Below are 21275 nucleotides of genomic sequence, written 5' to 3'. Positions count from 1 at the left end.
TAGGCAAGGCGTTACTCCGATGTCTGAACAAACCCATTTAGCTCCTGGTGTCGGGATAGCCCATTTGTCATTTTGGTTCTTGTGTTTCTCTATATTGGTGTTAGTGACTGTTCGGTTGCACAAAGGCTGATACTTTTCGGGCACTGTACCTATACATTTTCCTTGACCTGTTACCAATTGAATAGTAATTCCTTGCGTATGGTTCCTCTGGTCATCCCATGGGCATTCTCGTGGGTTTGAACCATTAGACCATTGAATCCTACCTGGTTTTCCAATTGCCTCAAAATATGGTGGTCTAACATTATAACATAACCAGCATTCCTCAGTTAAATTTGGTTTGCTTTCATTGAGGGCACGATAAGAGGCTTGCATGAGATTCCATAAGGGGTCGTTGGATTCTGACAACTCTAGATCCCTGGATAAGGAGAATTCAGTCACAATGTCATTAGTTTTTTTCGAAAGGGAGTCTGGAGAAGGGGTTGTGACAATTATGGGGGCAACCTTTTCTTCAGATGAAGTGGGTGGATTCAGGACCAGATTTGGTCCTACTGGTAAAGGATCGTGAGGTATCGGTTCCTTTTTGATAAGGAAATGTCCTCCCCTATCGGTTCCTGATTCCCAAAGTCTAGCCCCCCATGTTTTTCCTATCAACCAACCTGCATCTTCTGGGTGTGTCACATTAATGTAGATTTTGTCACATGTACCCTCATTCAAAAAACCTCCATTTGTTCCATGTTTCGGTGGGTCACATCCGAAAGGACCCCACCCTACCCATAAATACTTGTCTTAGTCAACCTCCCAGTCTGAGGCTACTGTTTCACAACCCCAGTAGGCACAATAATAATGTCCTGGGTAATTACAGTATCCTTTCTCATGGTTCGAACTAGGGCAAAAATAAAATCCATGTTTGTTCAGGCAGGGTTTTACCGGTATGAGATCACACAGCGCACAGAGAAAACTAGGGGCTCCTGGAGTAACTTGAGTCTGAATGGTTACTTGTCCTTCCCACCTGATTAAGGTCCATTTAAAAGGTTCATGAGGGTTTCCATTTGCTTGGGTTATTATCAATAACAAAACTAACGGTATACCAGGAAAAAGGGTGTCTGTCAATTTTGCTAATTTAAGTATATTTTTACCAGTCCTGGGGAAGTTCGGCCATTGTTGCTTTAGTGTCCCATTGTTCTGGTTCTGTTCTCCACAGTTTGTTCCTCCTCTGCCTTGCCCGTCGACTCGGTTGCTTCGAGCCACGGGGTGTACCATCTTCTCGGCAGCAAGGGAATTCTTCAGGAGAACGGCTGCTTCGGGCTTTCTGCCTGTTTACATAGGCTTCCCACTTTGCAGCTTTAACTAATGGGGCAAAGCAAGACACGGTTAGTACTTCCCTTCTGCACTTTATAGCCAAGATTTCAGCTACAAAGGGGACTGGTTCGGTGGAGTGGTAACAATAATATTGAGGGTTTATTCCTTTGGCAAAAATTTCCCACCACTCATGGGATTCTCGAATAATTTCTTGGTTAGACTCTAATTGTTTTAATTTCCACTCAGTAAGAGTTCTTTGGATTTTCCAACACTGTGTGCAAACTCCTATTGGAGGGTATCTGAATTCACAGTGTGTCCACCATTTATCCTGGCATACCTTACATTTAAAACAAGCAAATGGATAACAATTGCAGTTCAAATTATTACACCTAATTCATATATCTAGAGTGCATATCTTATTTACATCAGCATATCTTCTATACTTGATATTGTGTGGTTGCATAAGTTTAGCAATTACACTTCTTACACTTCCATATATAATAGATAAAAAGCGAGATAACTATAGCAAATGTAAACAATAATACGCACTTTATACCAAAAGGTAATGCGGCAAAATAATCAAATAAAATCTCTATCATTACGTTATCTTTTCAGGGTTATCTTGGTGTCACCTGGAGTACTGATTACTTTCCAGTGGGGTCTCGTCACTGGGCCTTTAATGCGACTGGCATGAGTCCATCCACGCTCAGCAGTCCGGACAGCCGTTTCTGTTGTAAGCAGAACAAGATAAGGTCCCTCCCAATTGGGTTTTAGGGTTTCTTCTTTCCACGTTTTAACCAATACCCAGTCCCCAGGTTTAAGATTATGAATTTTTAAGTCCAACGGTGGTCGTTGTACAATCAGTCCATGTTCCCAAAGCTTGTTACGATGTTCTGCTAATTGTGAAACATATTCATTAATCACACGGTCTCGAATTAAAACATTTGTTTGTGGACTTTCAATTCTATAGGACATTCCATAGACCATTTCAAACGCTGATATTCCTACATCTGCTCGGGGTCTGGTTCTGAGAATTAATAGTGCCATGGGTAGGCACTTAATCCATGATAATTTGGTTTCTATCATTAATTTAGTCAAAATAGTTTTGATTTCTCCATTCATCCTTTCAACTTTTCCCGAACTTTGTGGATGCCATGGCGTATGGTATTCCCACTTAATACCCAAGCTTTCTGTTAGATCTCTAACAATTTTTGACACAAAGTGTGTTCCTCTGTCCGAGTCGATTACTTCAGGTACTCCATATCGAGGTATAATGTCTTCAAGTTACACTTTAGTAACTTGGTTAGCAGTTGCCTTGGAGGTAGGAAAAGCCTCAACATAATGTGTTAAATGATCCACCATTACTAATAAATATTTGTAACGCCCTACCCTGGGTAGTTCAGTAAAATCCACTTGTATGTGTGAGAAAGGTCTGTATGCTGGGGAACGTCCTCCAAGAGGCTTTTGTCTCATGTTGTTTCGATTAACCTTTTTACAGGTCTCGCAGGCTGCCGTGACTGTCTTTGCTATGTTATATACGCCTATACAGGCAAACTGTTGATTGAAATGATCAACTAACGCCTGGGTTCCCCAGTGTGTTTTACTATGTATTTTTGAAAATATTTCAAGTGCTATGCCCTTCGGCAAAACTTCTCTCCCATCTGGCAATATGTACTTACCAGCCTGTTCCTTAGCTCCCATTTGTTCTAGTTTTTCCTTTTCTGCAGACTCAAAACTCAAATTTTTACTAACAGGTATTTGTTGTATAGTTAAAATCGTACTATAATTGCCTGCCACTCGTTTTGCTTCTGTATCAGCTGCATTATTTCCCCTAACTTGGTAACTTGTACCTCGCTGGTGTCCCTTTATATGTACAACTGCTATTTTATTCGGCATTTTTAATGCCTCCAGAACTCGCCGAATTAATTCCGGGTGTATCAGTTCTTTTCCCTGTGAGTTAACGAATCCTCTTTCTTCCCATATTTTCCCAAAAGTGTGCACTACTCCGAACGCATAGCGTGAGTCTGTATATATAGTTCCATCCTTTCCCTTCAGTGACACTAATGCTTTCCACAATGCATACAGCTCACAGGCTTGAGCCGACCAGCTGGCACTCAGGGGGCCTGATTCTATTGTCTTAAATTCTCCTTTTTCCAACTTAACGATGGCATATCCGGACAATCGTTTACCTTCCACTATTCGTGATGACCCATCTATAAATAATACTTCTCCACATTGTAGTTCTTCTTCTTCTAAGTCTGGCCTAATGCATGTCTGCTGTTCAATTGTTTGAAAACAATTGCGCAATAGTTCATTACCTTCTCCTGGGTACAAAAATTCAGCGGGGTTAACTGCTCCAATAGTTTTCAAAGATAGTTTAGGGGATTCTATAAGTATTCCCTCATACTTTAATAATCGGCTATCTGTAAGCCATTTTTCTGCTTTTTGTTGTAACACTCACCTGATATTATGAGGCGCATATAAGACAACTTCTCCATTAAAGGTAATGCGATTCGTTTCCTCAAGTAATAAGGCAGCAGCAACAATGATTTGTAAACAACTCGGCCAACCCCTGCTCACAGGGTCCAACAGCTTTGATAGGTATGCCACCGGTTTCTTTTGTCCGGCCCATTCCTGAGTTAATACTCCGAATGCCGTTCCTTCATATATGTTAACAAATAAATGGAATGGCCGCTTTAAATCTGGGAGGCTTAAAACCGGCGCTTGGCTTAGCTCCCTTTTGAGACTGGCAAACTGCTCTTGATCCTGAGGGGTCCACTTGGGCATTTTGTCTTTAGACAGTTGTTCATATAAGAATTTAACTTTAAAGCTGTAGTTCTCTATCCATTGCCTACAATACCCAAATAGCCCTAATGCCTGCCGAATTTGCCTCTTAGTGACAGGCATAGGTAATTCCAGAATTCCTTTAATGCGCTCTGGATCCAATATCTTCTCGCCGTTAAACAAATAATGCCCCAAGTATTTCACTTTTTCCTCCACAAATTGTAACTTTTCTTGTGATACCCGTAGTCCCTTTTGTGCAAGAAAGTTTAGGAGTCGAATGCTTTCTTTCCTTACATCCTCCTTATTATTCCCTGCTATGAGCAGATCATCTACATACTGTAACAGCACGTTTCCCGTTTGTACTTGGTATTCTTTTAAGAGCTCTTCCAGGGCCTGTCCAAACAGATTAGGGGACTCAGTGAACCCTTGGGGGGAGCACGGTCCATCTCAATTGCTGTCTACGGCCTGTCTCTATGTCTTCCCATTCAAAGGCAAAATAATCACGGCATTCTTCTGCCAGTGGACAGGCCCAAAAGGCATCCTTTAAATCAGCCACACTATACCAGGAGTTATGGGGTCCTAGCTTGCTTAGCAGTGCGTATGGATTTGCTACTACAGGGAACCGGGGTGATAGTTCTTTTGTTTATTTCCCTTAAATCATGTACGAGCCGATATTTCCCATTTGGTTTCTTTACAGGCAGAATGGGGGTGTTAAAGGGTGACATACAAGGCTCTAAGATTCCTTGTGCTAACAATCGATCCATTTCTGGTTTTAATCCCCTCCGTCCTTCTAGGGATATGGGATATTGCCTTACCCTCACAGGTATGTGGGGTTCGGAAATTTGGATTTTAATCGGTGGGATTTCCAGTCTACTAATTGTGTCCGGAGAGTACCAGACATCGGGGTTAATTTGTTTTTGATCATCCACGGTCAAAGGATAAGCAGACACTGTTAGCTCTTGATTTTTTACTTTAATTTCTAATTGCAATTCAACAATTAAATCTCGTCCTAACAGATTAAATTCTGCTTCAGGGATGAGCAAGAGTTCACCCATTCCAAATTTATTTTCAGTTTCGAATACCACATTTTTGATTTTGCTTACTTTAAAGGGTTCTCCTTTTGCCCCAATTACTTGTACTTTTTCAGGGGAAACTTTACATCCCTCAGGTATATGCTTAATAGTTGATTTCTCAGCCCCAGTGTCTACTAAAAAGGTGAACTCTTGTTTATGGGGACCTATTTTTAATTTTATCAAGGGCTCATGATGACTCCGGTCCCCTAAGATATAGAGCCCCTGACTCTCCTATTCCGTTTTCAATATTTCCTCATCCCTGATCCTTTCTCTGCAATTCTGTTTTATATGTCCCCTTTTTCCACAGTAAAAACAACATCTCTGTTCCTTCTTTACTACTACGTTCCCTTGTTTCGTTCCAGCAGATCTGTGTTCACCAGTTCGCTCTTTGCGATCCTCTCTGACCGCTGCTACCATCATTTTTACTTGTCGCTTGCTGCTCTCTTCTTCCCGCCTTACGTAGACTTTCTGAGCTTCCCTCAATAATTCATCCAACCCTCTATTCTGCCAGTCTTCTAACTTTTCAATCTTCTTTCTGATATCTTCCCATGATTTTGCCACAAACTGAGTTTTGAGGAGCGCTTGCCCTAAAGGGTCGTCTGGATTTACCCCAGAGTACAGCTGAAGGGCTTTCCTCAGTCGTTCCAGCCACTCAGTAGGGCTTTCATCTTTCTTTTGCATTTCATTAAATGCTTTATTGATATTCTGGCCACGGGGTACTGCTTCCCTAATCCCCTGAATTACTATAGTTCTCAGGTCCTGCATATGAGTTCTATGCACTGGAACCTGATTATCCCAATTAGGTCTTTGGAGTGGCCATTTAATATCTGCTTGGGGTCCCTGGGCATGCTGAGCATCCCACAGTCTCATTCCTGCTCGTCTAATCATATCTCTTTCCTCGGTAGTAAATAATTGACCAAGGATAGATTGCATCTCATCCCAAGTATAAAGGTTTGGTCCCAAAAATTGATTTAATCTTTCTGCCACTCCGAGTGGGTCCTCAATTAAGTTTCCCATCTCGGTTCTTTTAAAATCTCGTAGGTCAGCCGAGTTTAGGGGTACGGAAATATATCCAATCACAGGTTGAGGTCCCCCCATGGGTATTTCCCTTAGGGGGTACATCTGAGCTGCCCCTTTCTGACTTCTAGTTACGCATCTAGGAAGAGGGGGAGACCCTTGTTCCGACTCTGGTGGGGGAGTGGGCGCTCTGGGGACCTCTGCGGGAGCAGGAGGAGGTATGTAAGGAGGGGGGGGTTAGAAGGGTTTCGTCCAACTCTTCCTGCTTTTTCTTTTGTTTAGTTTTCATTTCATTCAGTGGGTAAAGTCTAGCTCCCGGTCTTTCTAGCCACACTTGCGCATATCGACTCTCCTCCGGGTTAAGGGGTTTTTTATTATTAACCCAGAGGTTTAATTGCTGTCTTACCCAATCTTCTTCTGACCCATAGACTGGCCAAAAGACATTTTTAGAAATTTTCTTCCCTCCCCATATCTTAGTACAATATTCTATCATCTTCTGCTTATCTTTCCCTAGAGTTCCAGGGAAATATCTCCAATTGTCTAAGATATATGCCAGAGGGGTATTCTTAGGTACAGTGGGTACCCTTCCCATGGGAGTCGAAGGCTTGCTGCCCTTCGCCCCCATCTTCTGGAATATCCACAAACATACACTCACTCGCTCCCCTTGTTCCTGGCCCAGTCCCTCGCGGGAGATGGGAAACGCAGTACTTAAGAGTCCGCACTCGCTTGGTTCAGTATATCGAACCTCTCACTCGTTATATTCCAGGAAACCCAATCCCGCCCGAACGGCAAACCCGCGAACAAATTCGCAATATACTTACGCGTCCTGCGTCTTCGTCCGGACTCCCGTGCACAGAATTTCTATGGGATTTTACCGGTTTCTCCTTTGCTCATTATTCTAGAATTTAGGTTCGTCGGTAAGGTTGGAGTAAGCTGTTGGTCGCGGGGGCCGCGAAATGTCGCGGGGCGCCTCCCCGGAGGACCAAAGCCCACCGTTCCTTATCCGAGTCACGGCACCAGAATTGTTATAAATTGAGACCACAATGGATCATAATCCAATTAAAATTTTTATAATTACAGCAAGTAGAATACGAGCAAAGACAGCGCTGGACGGCAGGGGAGTCTGCGCCTTCGCCAACTGCCGTCCTGAGCAGTTCAAACAGTCCCTTTTTTATACTTTTTTTACTTTCGTGTTCATGAGGTAGTGGAGGTGTTGGACCCTTCACTCATATGTCCCTTATATGGGGTTGTCTGTCCTGTTTCTGTCGGCATCCTGGACACCTGGCGGGTTATCTTATCTTCACAAGCGGCATCCTGGACACCTGGCGGTTAACTTATCTTTCACAGGCGGCATCCTGGACACCTGGCGGTTATCTTATCTTTCGCAAGCGGCATCCTGGACACCTGGCGGTTATCTTATCTTTCGCAAGCAGCAACCTGGACACCTGGCGGTTATCTTATCTTTCACAAGCGGCATCCTGGACACCTGGCGGTTATCTTATCTTTCACAAGCGGCATCCTGGACACCTGGCGGTTATCTTATCTTTCACAAGCAGCATCCTGGACACCTGGCGGTTATCTTATCTTTCACAAGCAGCATCCTGGACACTGGCGGTTATCTTATCTTTCGCAAGCGGCATCCTGGACACCTGGCGGTTATCTTATCTTTCACAAGCAGCATCCTGGACACCTGGCAGTTATCTTATCTTTTGTTGCCTAATCTTTACATTGGGCTTAACATAAATCTTAATAAACAATACCCTTGTCCATAGTTTCTTACAACTCATATGGGTCTGAAAAGACATATTTTTTTTTTCTATCATTTTTTTTCTGTGCATCATTTATGGCTGGACTGCATGGACAAGATGGTTTTCTTAATTCTGTGAAAACACTTGCATCTATTGATGCCCGCACCTCTAAACTGAGTGATATGGTCATACAGCCAAATCTGCAAAGCAGATACTGTTCTTACACCATTCTGGGCATAGCAGGCATACCCATAGAAACACCCCTAACGGCCTAATGGTCATGCCTATTTACACATTTATTTCTGCTGTTTCATCCTCTGTAAAGAACAAGTGCTCCTTTCCTCGACCTGTCTCAGAAGAAACCTGAATACTTAAGGAATTAAAACAGGTAAGTCGGCCAAAGGAAAATTTAAACATACTTACTTTAACAACGCCAAGGTGTTATTACTATAATGCATGCACTTTGACAGCAGGTATCTTATGAGTGCTGTGCAAAGCGACACAGAAAAGCCTCAAGAAAAATCTACTAGAGTTTGCGTCAATCCACTAAATCCAGCACAATGGCTCAAGGGTAAGGGCACTAAAACAGAATGTGTCCTGAATCGTGTTAGCAAGAAGACAAAGAACATATCCGGCTGGAAAGATCATTCGTGATTAGGAAAACTAGATCAGGCTACTATAAATTTGTCCCAGGTTAGAAAAGGCAAGAATCTTTCAAAGGACGCCACAAAAAATAACATTTAAGACAAAAGGCAGCGTAGTAGCAAATGGAATTAAAGGAGTCCTCGAAAGTAAATCTTTCAGTAATAAGCAAGCAAGGCTAATAACAAGCTAGGGCATAGAAAAGATTAGTTCAGCAGCAGGATGCACAGCAGATAGGAGAGCAAATTAGTTCTGTCTTACCAAAAGGTAAATTGGGGGGGGGGGGGGGGGGGGGGGGGAAATTCAGAACTTAAAGTGTTTCTCTTTATTTTTCCTGCATCTAATTTTTAACTGTTAAGAGAAATAACACAAGAGCTTTATTTTTGCTAATGCCAGGCAACCGGAATCTGGAATTTAAATTAATCCTTTACACACTGCCATTTGGGGATCATTTCTACCAGATCCAACAAGGATACAAGGGATAGGACAAGAGGAAATGGCCTCAAGTTGCCCCAGGGGAGGTTTTCAGTGGACATTAGGAAAAAATTCTTCACTGAAAGGGTTGTCAAGGCCTGGAACCAGCTGCCCAGGGAAGTTTCAGGGTGGCCTCACCATCCCTGGAGGCACTTCAAAGATGTGTAGATGTGGTGCTCAGGGACACAGTTTAGTGGTGGGCTTGGCAGCGTTAGGTTAACGGTTGGACTCAATGATCTTAAAGGGCTTTTCCAACCTAAATGATTCTATGATTCTATGCTGTTCAAAATGACCTACAGTCTTCCTTCAAAAAAGAGGGTTTATACTGCTGTTCCAATTGTACTGGTTATCAGGTAATCCAGCCTCGTAGCACTCTTTAAATTAAAGTTTACAAGCACCAAGATATCCCCCAGTGACTGCACTTTAGCTAGTTTGATACTAAGCTAGACATTTTTCTTGACGTGATGAGCAGCATATCTCAAGCTACGTTTGAACATATTCTTAGGTGAATATGTTCACCTAAGACCAGACGGGGGGCGAGCCCCGGGAAGGGCCGCTGCCGCACCGGGACGTCGCACAGCCCCTCCGAGCGCCGAGCCCGGCCGGGGGCTGGGCAGCGACCGTCTCCTCGGGACCTGATGCTTCCGTCCAACGGCCGGATCCCATCGCCCGCCGCGCAACGGATCGAGCACCCGCACGGGCGAGGGACCAGGTACGCGTGTCTGCGGGGGACGGGAGCTGGGGGGCAAACCCACAAAGCTAGCACAGCTCTTTGCAACAGGAAGATGCTTTATACACCTGGAAAAACCGTTTACGATGACCTTTAGTCACACTTGATCCTCACTGGGTCTTACGAGCCTCGTCCCCATTTAAAGGCACAGCGGTCTTTACTTTCACTCAAGTGTTCATGCACAGTTCAAGTAATTTCTGTTTGGTCCCATTAACCAACTGGTTCTCCTTGAGCTTACCTTGTGCCCCAGCTTGCCCCATGGCGTCTGTTCCCCCTCCCGAGGCCGTGTGCTGCCAAGCGCCTGCGACACGCGCTGTCCTCTGGACCCTCTGCTGTGCTTCGCTGCAGACACATCTTTCCTCTACGCTGCCACTTAAGGCGCAGAGCTGCCTTGTGCTGACCACCTACGTGCAAGCCGTCGGTCCGCAACGCTTCCCGGGGCGCCGGGGGCTGCCTGCGGCGCGGCGCGGTGCGGGGGCCGGGGGCGGCTCTGCGGGGGCTGCCGGCGGCTGAGGCGGAGCCGCGAGTGCGGAGCCGCGGCGCAGCCCCCGGGTTCGCCCCCTGCGCAGGGCTGCCCGCTCCCTTCCCTGCGCGCTCCCCGGCGCTCGCCGCCTCGCTCCGGCCTCTCCCGGAGAAGGGGTCCGGTCTCCGGCTGGCAAACGCCTGCCCCGAGCCGGGCACGGCCAGCGCCGCCGTCGCAGGAGCGTGTCGGGCCGAGGGGCGGCGGCGAAACGTCTCGAACCTCGGCAGCGACAGCCCCGACCGCGCGGAGACCCGGCAGCGAGCCCGGGCCCCCCGCGGGAGGCGGCTCCGGCTGACCGGCACCTTCACGCCGCACTCGCGGCCTCTGCCGCGGTCGTGCCCGTCCTCCGCAGCCGCTCGGGGGGCGCCCGTCACCCGCAGCTCCCCCGGCTCGCCCGCGCCGCTCCCGCAGCCGCCCCCGGGCAGGGCGGGGGGGGGACGGCGGAGCCCTCCCCGGCTGCCGTGCGGGCTCTGCGGCCCGGGCACAGCGGCCCCGCCGGCGCACCCCGCAGCGAGCGCACCGCGGCGCGGGGGGGGCGGGGGGCGGCCACCGGCTTCCAGCCGCCGGCTGGCCCCGACGGAGGGGGCGGGCGGGGTCGCTCCAGCCCGCGGCACCGGTGCCGGACCGCCCGCCGGCCGGGAGGGGTGTCCCCCCCGCCCCGGGTGGCCCCGCGCCCCCCGAGCCGCCCCCCTCTCGCAGCCCGGGCTGCTGCCGAGAGCCCGAGCGAGATCGCTGCCCCCCGGGCCCCGGTGCCCACCCGGCGCTGGAAAAGCGCAGCCCCCTGCGGCGGGCTTACAGGCACCAGGGGCTGGGGGCTGCCTCTGCCTGCCTGTGCGGGTGTGTACACCGCATAATCCAGCGCTGACCCTACCTGCATGCACACGTGTGTGTGGCGGGCATGCCCGCTCGGCACGCGTGTGCCCACTGGAACACACTTCCTTGGCCGCAGCCGGGGGGGGGCTGCAGCAGCCTCCCCTCTCTCCTGGGCTGATACCTCTGGCACGACAGATTTCCCTCCAACAACGAACATGAAAGGTAATGCTGCGGAGAGGCAAAACAGGTCACTGACTTACATCCAAGATGGTATTTCTACTGCAAATGCCTACTCTGTTTAAATCATTATTTCATTACATCGTACTGACGTGCGGAATTAGACTCTATAACTCGAAAGTTATAAAGTAGGTATGTTTATTGCGTGCAGATGCACAGGGGATCGCTCCTCCACAAGCGTGCATGCCCGAAGTGACGAACCATCTCACATTTATACAATAAAACAAATGAATATTCAATTAATGCCTATACATGTTCGAACCATCTCACATTTATACAATAAAACAAATGAATATTCAATTAATGCCTATACATGTTCGTTACCTAAACCCGCTTACTCTCGCTTCGTATGTTAGTTAGCTTATCAGTCCGTTGCCTGGAATGTGGTGGTCTTGCAGGTTTGTAGGTGATTCATGTTCTTGTGACCATCCGATCTTCTTCAGCAAGGAGACTTAGCACTCCCTCCCTCTAAATAGCATTGGAATATCTCTCATCCTTTTCTCATTCTTTTTTAAAATAGCCCCTTTGTTAGAGGAAGAAGGGCAGGTGTCTCCTCAAAACTGTAGGCGTCTCCTCAAGGCTGTGTGCCTATGTGACCAGACACCGCACCCATGACTAGTCACCATACCCGCATTCCTTGAGCAGACATAGACAATCACAATCGATGTCCATTGTCCCCATTTCACGCTATTTCTCCATATCAGTCCCCCCTTTTCTATCAAACTAAGTAAATTCTTTTACTTGAGCAGTCTTCCCGAATGATATAAAGCATCATACATAAGCGTTACCCTTTTAAACATTCTCCAAACCCACAAATATAACGTAATGGTTAGTATTAAGGAAATTCCTAAACTGATCAGTAAGATCACAATGGGGGTGTACCATAGCGTTAAGGATTCCTGTTGCAGAAGGTGACCAGCCAAAGAGAGTATCCCACCAATTATGGTTTCCATCAGGAAATCATTTACATATTCATTAAAATTCCGGGAATTCATTTACATATTTCGATCCTGCGCAATGTCCTTGAGGAGTGGTCATCTGGGGGTCTTCAGGATGAAGATCAGGAGTCTTCCTCCAGTGAACCTTTTTTACCTTCTTGTTTCTGCGCAGACTCTGTTCCTCGATAGACTAATGAGCATGATTCAAATTCCTTGTTTAGGTAGCGTTATATACACACCAGAAACTTAGGACCAGATGGCCCTTATAAAGATAACAAATCGAAGGACCTTGTGTCTAGTACATCGGTGGTGCTGACACTTAAGGGTCTTGGTGTATTCATCATGTTGACAATAAGGGTCCTTGAACACCTCCCAGCTTTGAATAATTATATATAAGCACATCATTTTCTAAAAAAGTAGTATACCGTTCATCACTCATTGTACGTAGCTCATTATTCAATCCCCCCTGTTCTAAAAACTATCATTACGCTCTCTGATCATTATGCTTTCTGATCATTCTTCGACAGCACCAAACAGAACACTGAAGTAATACGGAGTATGTAATTGCCAATCTATTCCCAATACTGTACTCACTTGTTGTACTATTTTGGCACAAAATTGTGAGTCTCTATTGGAAGAGATTGTTGCCGGAACCCCAAAGCGGGGGATAATTTCATTTAACAATCCCTTCGTTACCTCTCTTGCTTTATTTGTTCGACAAGGAAAGGTTTTTGGCCAGCCTGAAAACATATCAGACATAACTAATAAATATTGGTACCCCCCTTTTCTTGGGAGTTCGGAAAATCATCCTGCCACTGTTGTCCTGGATAATTTCCTCTACTAATGTTCCCTAGTTTTATTTTATTTGCTGTATTGGGATTATTGTGTAAACACATTTCACATTGTTGAGTCACCTGTTTTATTACAGTATACAAGTTTCCCCCAATCAATTTCTGATTTAGACTTTCATATAAAGTATCAGCTCCCCAATGCGTCTTATTAATGATAGGGCTGTGGTCCATATTAAATTGGATGGTACCACTATACGACCATCCCTTAAATAAGTCCACTTATTTGTTTTTATTTTATCATTCATGTCCTGAATTACCTTTAAGTTTTCTTTAGAATAGTTTGGCTCCTGATCTGTACTTACAGTTTGGCTTTTATCATCTGGTATTAAGGATAATTCCTCCTTTCCTACCTCCTCTGTTACTTGTCTGGCCTCATGGTCGGCCAGGCGGTTTCCAATTTCCAAATCAGTGCCTCAATGGGCCACCTTATGTTCTTCCTTCCTGGATGACCCTCTTATAACAGCGGGGGCCATTCCTCACATCAAGGTCTGGCATGGCACATGTTCCCACCGCTCAACGCCTACTGGGTTGCAGCCAGCAGCGGAGCTCAAGATTCTTCTTGGTGGCAAACACAGAGGCCAACCCAGTCTTGCCCTTGACTATGGTAGGAGGCACCTGACCAACCTTATTCCTTGTACTTCGTTGTCAATGCAGTTTCATCTGCACATCCCATAACAAGTCACTGTCATGGCAAAACACACAGATTTACATTAGTAGAACTACTACAGAGTGTATTTTATTTCACTTTTTCTGCCAATATCCCCACAGCCTTGCTGACCAAGGGATATTGTTTTTATCTGAACTGGGCAAGCCTCCCCCTTATCATTTTTACTGTAACAGGTAAAGCATTTTTCACCTTTCCTGGAATTTATTTTCAGATACACCTGGTTAAAAATTTCTTTTACTTCAGGGAGGTCCTCTTTTCCTCTTTTCTGTTGAATTGAAGATAAACTCAATATTTCAATTACTTGATCATTTTTAACTTGTAGTTTCATTTCTCCTTCTTTAAACGCCTAGATGTTCTAATAAATCTCATCCCAACAAAGATTTTGGTGAATTTGGCATTATTTGTTTTCTTAGTTTGTACTTTAAAGGTTTCAGGATGTTTTCCTGGTGGCCAGCAGCTCCCACAACTGTAACAAATTATTTTTTTTTACTGAAGTTTAACAAATAAGTTGGTTTTGTATTCACTAAAATTCCACCTCATACCCATTCCCTGCCCTAAAGGGGCCGTTACCGGTCCCGTTGTACTGCAAATGCTGCAGCAATTGGGGTGACATTGTCAGGTCCTTCTGCTCAATTGTCAGCAAGAGCAACCCCTCCTCCCCACCATCAGAAGGGTTCGGGGCAGGAGATGCTCTTCGTGCTCTGCAGGTTACACAAGCCTGCCTCTGCTACAGCACTTCTGTTTTAACTCTTTCTGACCCTGAATGCAAATCTGCTCCTTGTTGCTCTAAGTCTGTGTTCTTACATATCAGCCTTCGCAGGCAAACAGCAAACACCCTGCCATGCGTCCCAGCATGATTCAGTCGCACCTTCGAGGGGGTACGGGGGTTTGTACAAACTCACCCCAACACTTCAACACTTTCACAGGGTCTTTGATTCTCCACCACCCCCACCCCCCCGCCTCAGGTTTTACATACATTAGTACAAGTTTTTATCTTACAACGTGTTTCATTCTGGTTGCTCCACAGAAGGAACCACAACCTGAGCTTTTTAATACAAAAATTTCAACAAGAACATCTTTCTAGTTTAGGTCTCAGGTTTTTTTCCTTATCCTTTTCTAGAGCCATCATCAAAGATCAGGTGATGTTAATCCCGCACTCTTTCTAGTGCTAGTACCATAGGATCCCGAGGGGGTACTAATCCACAGTCCTTTTGCCACTCGGGTTTGTCCTGGAGGACGAAGAACATGTCTGCATATGATACTTCGTCCCATTTTCCCTCTCTCCTCAGAAACAACATTAATTGCAGGAGAGTGTTATAATCTAACGTTCCTCCCTCCTGAGGCCATTTCGCATCACTCTCCAATTTATACAAAGGCCACCACTGATTACAATATTTAATCAACTTCCTTCTATTTTCGGTACCACCCTGTCCTACAATATCCCTCTGTGAGAAACTATGGACTAGGGTATTGTTTATTAAGATTTATGTTAAGCCCAATGTAAAGGTCAGACAGCAAAAGATATAAATAGCCACAAGATACCACTTGTGCAAGATAAGATAACCACCAGATGTCCAGGAACCGACAGAAACAGGACAAACTACCCCATATAAGGACATATGAGTGAGGGGTCAACTACGGGACAAAGGAGGAAGACTTCTTACTTCGGCCTCAACGACCACCAGGAGGCAGAAAACGACCCCCTAACAACAACTGAAGCATGCGCAGGGTACCTCCACTACCTCATGAACACGGGAGTAAAGATGTATAAAAAGGGACTGTTTGAACTGCTCAGGACGGCAGTTGGCGGAGCGCAGACTCCCCTGTCGTCCAGCGCTGTTTTTGCTCATATTCTACTTGCTATAATTAATAAAATTTTAATTGGATTATGATCCGTTGTGGTCTCAGTTTATAACACTAGTGTATTTTGGTTTATCTTGTAGGGAAATATGTCTATCGGGGATTAAAGCCCCTGCTACTTTTATTTTCGTTTTGGCCACTTTTTTTGCCTCTCTGTCCGCCAGTTCATTCCCTTTTTCCAAATCTGAGCTCGCTTTCTGGTGTGCCTTAATATGCATAATTGCCACTTTCTCAGGGAGTTGGACAGCTTCTAGTAACTTCAGAATTTCTTCTGCATGTTTGATATTTTTCCCTTGGGAGTTCAATAAACCTCTTTCTTTCCAAATTGCTCCATGTGCGTGTACAACTCCAAAGGCATATTTTGAGTCTGTGTAAATGTTTACAGTTTTGCTCTGAGCCAGTTCCAGGGCTCGAGTTAGGGCAATTATTTCTGCCTTTTGTGCGGAGGTGTTCATGGACAAAGGTCCTGACTCTATTACCTCTTGACTGGTGGTGATGGCGTATCCTGCGTGCCGATTGCCATTCAGGACATAGCTGCTCCCGTCTGTGAACCAGTTTTCCCCGTTTTCTATGGGGCTATCCTTTAAGTCTGGGCGACTTGCGTATGTCGCTTCAATAGTTTCTAAGCAGTCATGATGCACTGGTTCTCCTGTGTTTCCGCTGAGAAAAGAAGCTGGGTTGGCAATGTTAGTAACCACGATTTCCACATCATCCTGTTCCACTATTACAGCTTGATATCGCAGGAACCTTTGTGGAGATAGCCAGTGTCCACCCTTTGCTTCCAATACTGCCGACACTGTATGGGACACAAAAACGGTCATTTTCTGGCCCAGGGTGAATTTTCGGGCTTCCTGTATATTTAGTATCACAGCCGCAACCGCCCTTAGGCATCCAGGCCAGCCCTTTGCAGTCACGTCTAACTGTTTAGAGAGGTAGCCAACTGCCCGACGGTACGGACCTAGCTCCTGTGCCAATATTCCTAGGGCAATGCCCTGTTTCTCGTGAGAAAAAAGGAGAAACGGCTTACCCACATCCAGGAGTCCTAAGGCCGGGGCTGACATCAGGGCCTTCTGTAGTTGTTCAAAAGCTTGTTCAGCCTCTTTTATCCCATTCGAGGTGTTTCTGTTCAGTCGCTGTCAGTGCATATAATGGCTTAACAAGCAGTCCATAATTGTAGATCCACAATCGACACCACCCTGTCATTCCCAGAAAGGTTCGCAATTCCTTTACCGTCTGGGGTTTTTTAGTTTGGCATATCACCTCTTTGCGGGCCTGTCCCAAAGTTCTTTGTCCCGCACTGATCTCATAGCGCAAATAATTCACTTTACACTGCATTACCTGGGCCTTCTTCTTGGACACCCTATATCCTTGAAGCCCTAAGAAATTCAACAGACTCACCATCCACTCCATACAATCTTCCTCTGTGTTGGTAGCGATCAGGATGTCATCCAAGTACTGCAACAATTTTCCTTTCTCGGATGGGGCTTCCCAGGATTCCAGGTCTCTCGCAAGCTGATTGCCAAAAATGGTAGGACTATTCTTAAATCCTTGCGGCAACACCGTCCAAGTGAGCTGGGTCCTTCGACCACTTTTAGGATTTTCCCACTGGAATGCAAACAACTTTTGACTGGCTTCGTGGAGAGGGAGGCAAAAGAAAGCATCCTTTAAATCTAGAACAGTAAACCAGATTAATTCAGGTGCCAATGCAGTCAGTAGGGTATACGGGTTTGCCACGACTGGGTAGAGATCCTCAGTAATCCTGTTCACTGCACGCAAGTCTTGAACCACCCTATATGACCCATCGGACTTCCGAATAGGTAATATAGGAGTATTGAATTCAGACTCACATTCCTTTAATAGTCCGAGCTGCAAAAATTTTTCTATCACCGGCCGGATTCCTTCCCTGTCCTCTTTCTTTAGAGGATATTGTTTAATTCTTACCGGTCGTTGACCTTCCTTTATCTTAACTTCAACAGGTGGAGCATTTTTCGCTCTTCCAGGCACATCAGTAGCCCAGACTCCTGGATACACTTGGTTCAGAATTTCCTCATTGATTTTCCCTTCTGAGGGGAGACTAGTTAGGACTAGACTTAATGCCTGTGTATATCGTTGATCCTTTACCTCCAAAGTAATTTCCCCTTTCTCAAACGTGATCTTTGCTCTTAATTGTTCCAACAAATCTCTCCCCAAAAGTGCCTTTGGGGAGTTGGGCATATATAAAAACTTGTGGATACCCCATTGCTTTCCCAATTTATACTTTAAAGGTTTGCAAAAATACGCCTTTTCACTTTGGCCAGTTGCTCCCTGGACTACAATGTAATCATCTCCTAAAGGCATTAAGGCTTGATTCAAAACCGAATATGTCGCTCCTGTATCTATCAAAAACTCCACTTGCTGCTGCTTTTCCCCTAGCTTAATTATAACCAGTGGATCCGCTAGGGTAGATTCCCCAGGTTCCCGTCAGTCTTCTATCACTTTGGCTATCTTCACGTTCGCCGAGGTTTTTCGACCCCCTTCCTTGTTTCTAGGACATTCCCTTTTCCAATGACCAAAGCCCCTGCACATAGCACACTGATCCCTTTCCAATCGAGACGAATCTCGCCTACCACCTCTCCGTTCCCCTTTTTCTTGAATGGCAGCTATCAATTTCCTTTGTCCCTGCCGATATTCTTCCTCTCTATTACTAAACACCCTCCACGCTTCATCCAACAATATCTCTAAGTTTCTACCTTCTGTAGAACGCAGCTTTTGAAGTTTTCGCCTTATGTCCCCTGTAGATTGACCCAGGAATAAAGAAATTAATTGCTGGATCCCTACCTCAGACCCAGGGTCCAGCGGCGTGTTACGGCGCATCACATCCCTCAGCCTATCCAGGAACTCAGACAGGGACTCAGAAGGAGTTTGCTTAACTGCATATAAAGCTGACCAGTTTATAGTTTTGGTAATTGCTTTCTCCATTCCCTTCACAATCCATTCCTGATATTCCCGTAATCTTTGCATATGTGCCGATCTATTAGCATCCCACTTTGGGTCTTGGAGGGGGAAATATTCCTTAACATCCCCTCCTGTAATTTTATAATAGTCTTCAGCCAGATTTCCTGCTGTTTTCAAAACTAGCTGTTTTTCAGTTTCAGTCAAATACTCCAATAATAATTGTATATCGTTCCAATCGGGATTGTGTTGTTTCACGATAAATTGGAACTGCCTGGTTACACTTATCGGGTCTCTTCTATAATCCTTTGCAATCTTTCTCCACTCTCCCAAATCAGCAGTGGAGAAAGGCACTTTAATTAGCATTGTTCCACCGTCTGGCCCCACCGCCTCTCGGAGGGGTGCTTGTAAAATAGTCAGGGCAGACTTCTGCCGAGTGTGGGAAGATACAGGGCTATCAGGAGGATTAAAAGCTCCTTCCGAATCCGCATCCTTGTCCCGTGCCCGGGGGGGAGGTTTAAACAAGTCATCTAAGTCCTGTTCTGGGGCTTGGTGAACCTTGTCTGCCTTTGTACACCTCTGCCCAATGCTGCAGGAAGAACAGCATCTTTTCAATTTACTTCTACCCTCCTTATTTTCCCGCTCCAATGCGCGTACCATAGGGTCCTGTGGGGGTATTATCCCACAGTCCCTTTGCCACTCCGGATGGTTTCGCAGAGTGAAAAACATATCTGCATATGATACTTCATCCCATTTCCCTTCTCTTCTCAAGAACAGCATAAGCTGTAACAAAGTATTATAATCCAATGTTCCATTAAACGGCCACTTAACTTCGCCCTCTAACTTATACAATGGCCACCACTGATTACAATATTTAATGAGGGTCTTTTTGCTTTCTGTGCTTCCCTTCCCTACAATATCCTTCCAATGGGCGAGTATACAACCCAGAGGACTCTTTTTCAGTATCCCTCCTTGGGTGTTACCCATTTTCAATATACTCTTAAGGGATTCAAACTGACTTTTAAATTCTCTCTTTCTACGCCTATCAGCCACACTCTCACTTATTCTCACTCAATTCCACTCTCACGGACGTCCATGCACTCAGAGAAAATCACACACACATCACTTTACACAAACACTATGGTTCGACAAATTCAAATCGATAGTCTATTCCAAATGTCTTATTGCCATAACCAAAATCAATACCAAGAGAAATTTAACACAGCATCGCTCCAGTTAACAACCTTTTAGCAGCTGCAAATATCTTGTGAATTACAAGAGGCCCGCTTACCCCTCTCCTGTTTGTCCTGGCTCCCAACAACAGGATACAGCAGTTACCTTAAACTCAGTCGATCTATCCCCGAGATCGCTACCGGCCGCTCTATCGGCCAGCGAGTTTCTCAATTACAGTCCCAAACCCAATAGGTACCTAACCAACGGGCACTATGCTGCACGCCAGACGTCTCTGCACGATTTATCAGCAGTCCGAATATGCGTACGCTCAAGTCCCTTTGTTAAACATACCGTTAAATCCGCAGCTCCAAGAGGCTGTTGTCCACTCCCGCGGTGATCGGCCGGCAGCGGAGACTCCTCCGAGCAAAACGCTCGGGGCGCGCCTAGGAGCGTCCGCTCCGCAGTCGGTCCCGCAGCCGAGTGGAGATCCTCCTGGCTGGCTCGCCAAAACTGACGCGCGGAAAACGGACTCCACAATCCGTAAGATTGTAAAGTAGGTATGTTTAATCAGCGCTGGGCAGCACGGGGGTAGTCCTGCCAAAAATCGTGCGCGCCTGGTGCGAAAACTTGCGCGATTTTATAAGGCAACTCATTACATATTCATAACTATGTCGTAATACGCCTATACATATGCATTACCTATCCCCGCTTTGTATTAAAATTAGCTCTGCGAGTCATTTCCATATTTTTCTCTCAACTGAGTTTGCGCAGTGTCCCCTGGTGGTGGTCGTCAGGGGTCCTGAGGATGAAGGCAGGTGAGTCTTCCTCGTGACCGCTAGTTGCCCCCACACCTGGCGCAGGCTCAGTAACGTCCTGCTCTTTGTCCAAACCGCAGAACCGGCTTTGGCTTGTTCTTGCAAGGCTGTAATCTTTCTTTGGACTTATATGGTCATAAAGCTGGACTTACATGGTCACGAAGCCCTTTACTCCCGTACACCTTGTCACAGCACCCAAGCAAACCGTGTAAGATTTGGCAAACAGCTAAACAGACTATCATAGTCATTAAACTTTACAACTTTTACCCTAAACAGCTAAGCAGACTATTACAATCGTTAAATCTTACAACTTTACCCTAAACAGCTAAGCAAACTATCATAATCGTTAAACTCTACCCTATCTCTTACCCCCCCCCCCTCTCTCTCACTTAAGCTAAGCATTACATACCAGGCAATCCCTGTTTGGTTAACTACAAACAAAGGACACTTTAAGTAAATTTTTACACTCATCAATTAACAGCAAAGTGTTACTTCCCCTTGGCACCATCTGTTCCTCATCTTCTTACCTTTTCTCGGCCAGACTCATTCTGTTGGTTGTTATCTATTCACCCTCCTTATCCTCCCAGGGTCTTCATGTAAGACAGAACAACGAAAACAAAACACCCAAAGAATAAAGAGGCACCAGCCACAATTAGCCCCACTTCCCTGAGGTAGGTGTGTGAGCAGGAGAGCTTGAGGA

At 45.8% G+C, this 21275-nt stretch overlaps 1 protein-coding gene and 1 long non-coding RNA gene across 2 annotated transcripts; both read right to left on the bottom strand.

Moving 5' to 3' along the window:
* Positions 1-493: 493 nt before the first annotated feature.
* LOC129783426 (uncharacterized) lies at positions 494-7028 on the bottom strand. The gene is made up of 3 exons (XR_008745296.1): positions 6995-7028; positions 1932-2195; positions 494-1347 (listed from the first exon to the last, which is right to left on the bottom strand). It is a non-coding gene; the product is annotated as an uncharacterized LOC129783426 (long non-coding RNA).
* A 10950-nt stretch (positions 7029-17978) lies between these two features.
* LOC129783427 (uncharacterized) lies at positions 17979-20388 on the bottom strand. Its single transcript, XM_055793406.1, has 2 exons — positions 20112-20388; positions 17979-19370 (listed from the first exon to the last, which is right to left on the bottom strand). Exon 2 carries the CDS (start codon positions 19365-19367, stop codon positions 18117-18119), a length of 1251 nt encoding a protein of 416 aa, XP_055649381.1. The 5' UTR covers positions 19368-19370; positions 20112-20388; the 3' UTR covers positions 17979-18116.
* Between the last annotated feature and the right edge of the window lie 887 nt (positions 20389-21275).

The sequence above is a fragment of the Falco peregrinus genome, unplaced genomic scaffold (genome assembly GCF_023634155.1).
Source record: "Falco peregrinus isolate bFalPer1 unplaced genomic scaffold, bFalPer1.pri scaffold_40, whole genome shotgun sequence".
Lineage (NCBI taxonomy): Eukaryota > Metazoa > Chordata > Aves > Falconiformes > Falconidae > Falco > Falco peregrinus.
Note: the sequence above shows the minus strand (reverse complement) of the source record. Positions and strands in the feature narration are given on the sequence as shown.